This window comes from Diabrotica virgifera, chromosome 9, assembly GCF_917563875.1.
Source record: "Diabrotica virgifera virgifera chromosome 9, PGI_DIABVI_V3a".
NCBI lineage: Eukaryota > Metazoa > Arthropoda > Insecta > Coleoptera > Chrysomelidae > Diabrotica > Diabrotica virgifera.
The window spans coordinates 84,037,152-84,039,212 of record NC_065451.1 but is presented as its reverse complement, the minus strand read 5'-3'; the positions used below and the strand labels follow the sequence as shown (position 1 = coordinate 84,039,212).

Below are 2,061 nucleotides of genomic sequence, written 5' to 3'. Positions count from 1 at the left end.
GGTAGAATATTATTTATTGAGTGGGAATTTAAGTCATTAGGAGATGTTTCATGAGATATTGATGAGATTGGAACATTATGTGTGGGTTGTGATGATTGTTGGGAATGTGGACATGGCCCCCACAAGGGTGGGGCTGGTGCAACTCTGGTCACAGGGCCCGGGCTCCTGGGGGGCCCAGGCCTAGCCCTGTTTTTTTTTAATTGCAGGATATTTACAGGGGATCATAGATTAAAAACTCAAATAGGCCTATATAATTATTACAAAGTCAGAGTGTTGTGAAATAATTATTAATTCTAGGTTATTGGTTATTTACGATATAATTAGGAATTAGGTGCGTACCGTACATGCTAGTTACTGTTGTTTGTATATTAGTGTACAACAGCCTGCTCGGGCCCCACACACTCTCTCTACCTTCCCCTTCCCCCAGGCGCCTAGCTGCCCCGCCCCCACTTCCGCGGCCAGTCCATCTTTGTCTCTCCGCTTTGTTCTAAAAATAAACACTTCTCATCAGTTCGTCAGTTCGTCTGTTGACTCCGTTTGATATGGGCGGAATTGTTTAATTGTTGTGCTCTGCTCTACTATTACTATTGACAGGTAATTATATAGTTGAATGTATCTTTGTTTAAAATGTTCTTAAACAGTAAAATTGTGTTTGTTTACAATTAAAGCCGTCTTGGTTTTTTGTTACGGTATTCAAGAGATTAGTGTTTAGACATACTGTATATGTACTGTAATCTGGCTTTCTTGCCGTCCCGAAACAAAAATAATAATTAATTTTAATACATTTTGAGAAAGCCGATCGTCACAATAGTGTAAAAAAGCAAATTTAAAGGAAAACAATAGTTGTATCTTTTTCAACTTAAACATGTAACCTACTCAATTGTTTTGTTTGTATACAATGGGAAAGCACATAACTTTACTTTAGGTAACGGTAAAAGATCCAAATATTTATATGCTTATGCTTAGGATCGAAAACCATTGATCTTATTATGATTTTATCCGTCGTGTTTTGTTTCAGGTTAAGATGTCAAGCTATAAACATAAGTCTGGAGCTTTGAAAAGAAAGCTCCAGAAAGAAAAATTAGAACAATCTGCTAAAGGTCGCCAGGATATTAAGAAGTTTTTTAAGAGTAATGAAAAAGAAGAGTTGCAAGAATTTCAACCGGATTTCAATCCAGAACCTACATCAGCCTCACAGACCCAACCTTCTTCAGCTTCAATCCAAAATGCTTCTACGTCTACTGTATGTGAGGGAAGTAATGACGAATGTGCTAGTGCTGATCCAAATCTTAGTAAGGATACTGTCGATGACAATAAAACTTTTAATTTTGACGATCCTAATACGTGGCCTGCGGTGATGAGTGATAAAATACGGTCCTACGTGGTTTTCAAGCTTTTCAGGCCAGATCAAAATCATTTCCAGCTGACCCCTCAGGAAAACATTTCCATGAAACATTGTTGTACATGAAAACAGACAACAGAACATGTAAAGCAATTCCACGTGAATGGTTAATGTGGAGTGAAACAAAAAACAGCACTCATTGTTTACCCTGTAGCATTTTCCATTCAAACCAAAACAAAAGTAAACTTGCAAAAGAAGGTTTTTTCCCTGAAAAACAACAATACAAACGATTATACAGGTTATTTTCGATGCATGAAAGAAGCTCTGAGCACAGAAAACACTACCTAGAATGGAAAAGTCTTCAGATATCATTGAAAGGACATGGTGTCGACAGCAATCTGCAACAGATTATTAACTGTGAAGCAACAAGATGGAAAGCTATTCTTCAACGAATTTTGGACACAACAATATTCTTGAGTAGTAGAGGTTTAGCTTTCCAAGGGGAAAATACCCAGATCGGTGATGTTCACAATGGAAACTTTTTAGGAGTATTGGAATTAATAGGAAAATATGACGAAGTAACTCGTGAACATTTAGCCAAAGTAAAAGAAAACCAGTTGAATAAAAAAAGTATGATAGGTCAAGCTCACTATCTCTCATGGTACTCGCAGAATGAATTTATTTCTCTCTGTGGTAAAAAACTACTGAATACTATTTTG

General features: G+C 37.0%; 1 protein-coding gene across 1 annotated transcript; it reads left to right on the top strand.

Moving 5' to 3' along the window:
- The first annotated feature begins 518 nt into the window (after nt 1-518).
- Nucleotides 519-1,468, top strand: LOC126891063 (uncharacterized). Its single transcript, XM_050660240.1, has 2 exons — nt 519-594; nt 1,019-1,468. The coding sequence occupies exon 2, from the start codon at nt 1,025-1,027 to the stop codon at nt 1,466-1,468; it is 444 nt and encodes a 147-aa protein (XP_050516197.1). The 5' UTR covers nt 519-594; nt 1,019-1,024.
- Nucleotides 1,469-2,061: the final 593 nt, after the last annotated feature.

Coding starts and splice junctions, on each gene's coding strand:
- LOC126891063 (XM_050660240.1), top strand. CDS start 1,025: ATGTCAAGCTATAAACATAAGTCTGGAGCTTTGAAAAGAAAGCTCCAG.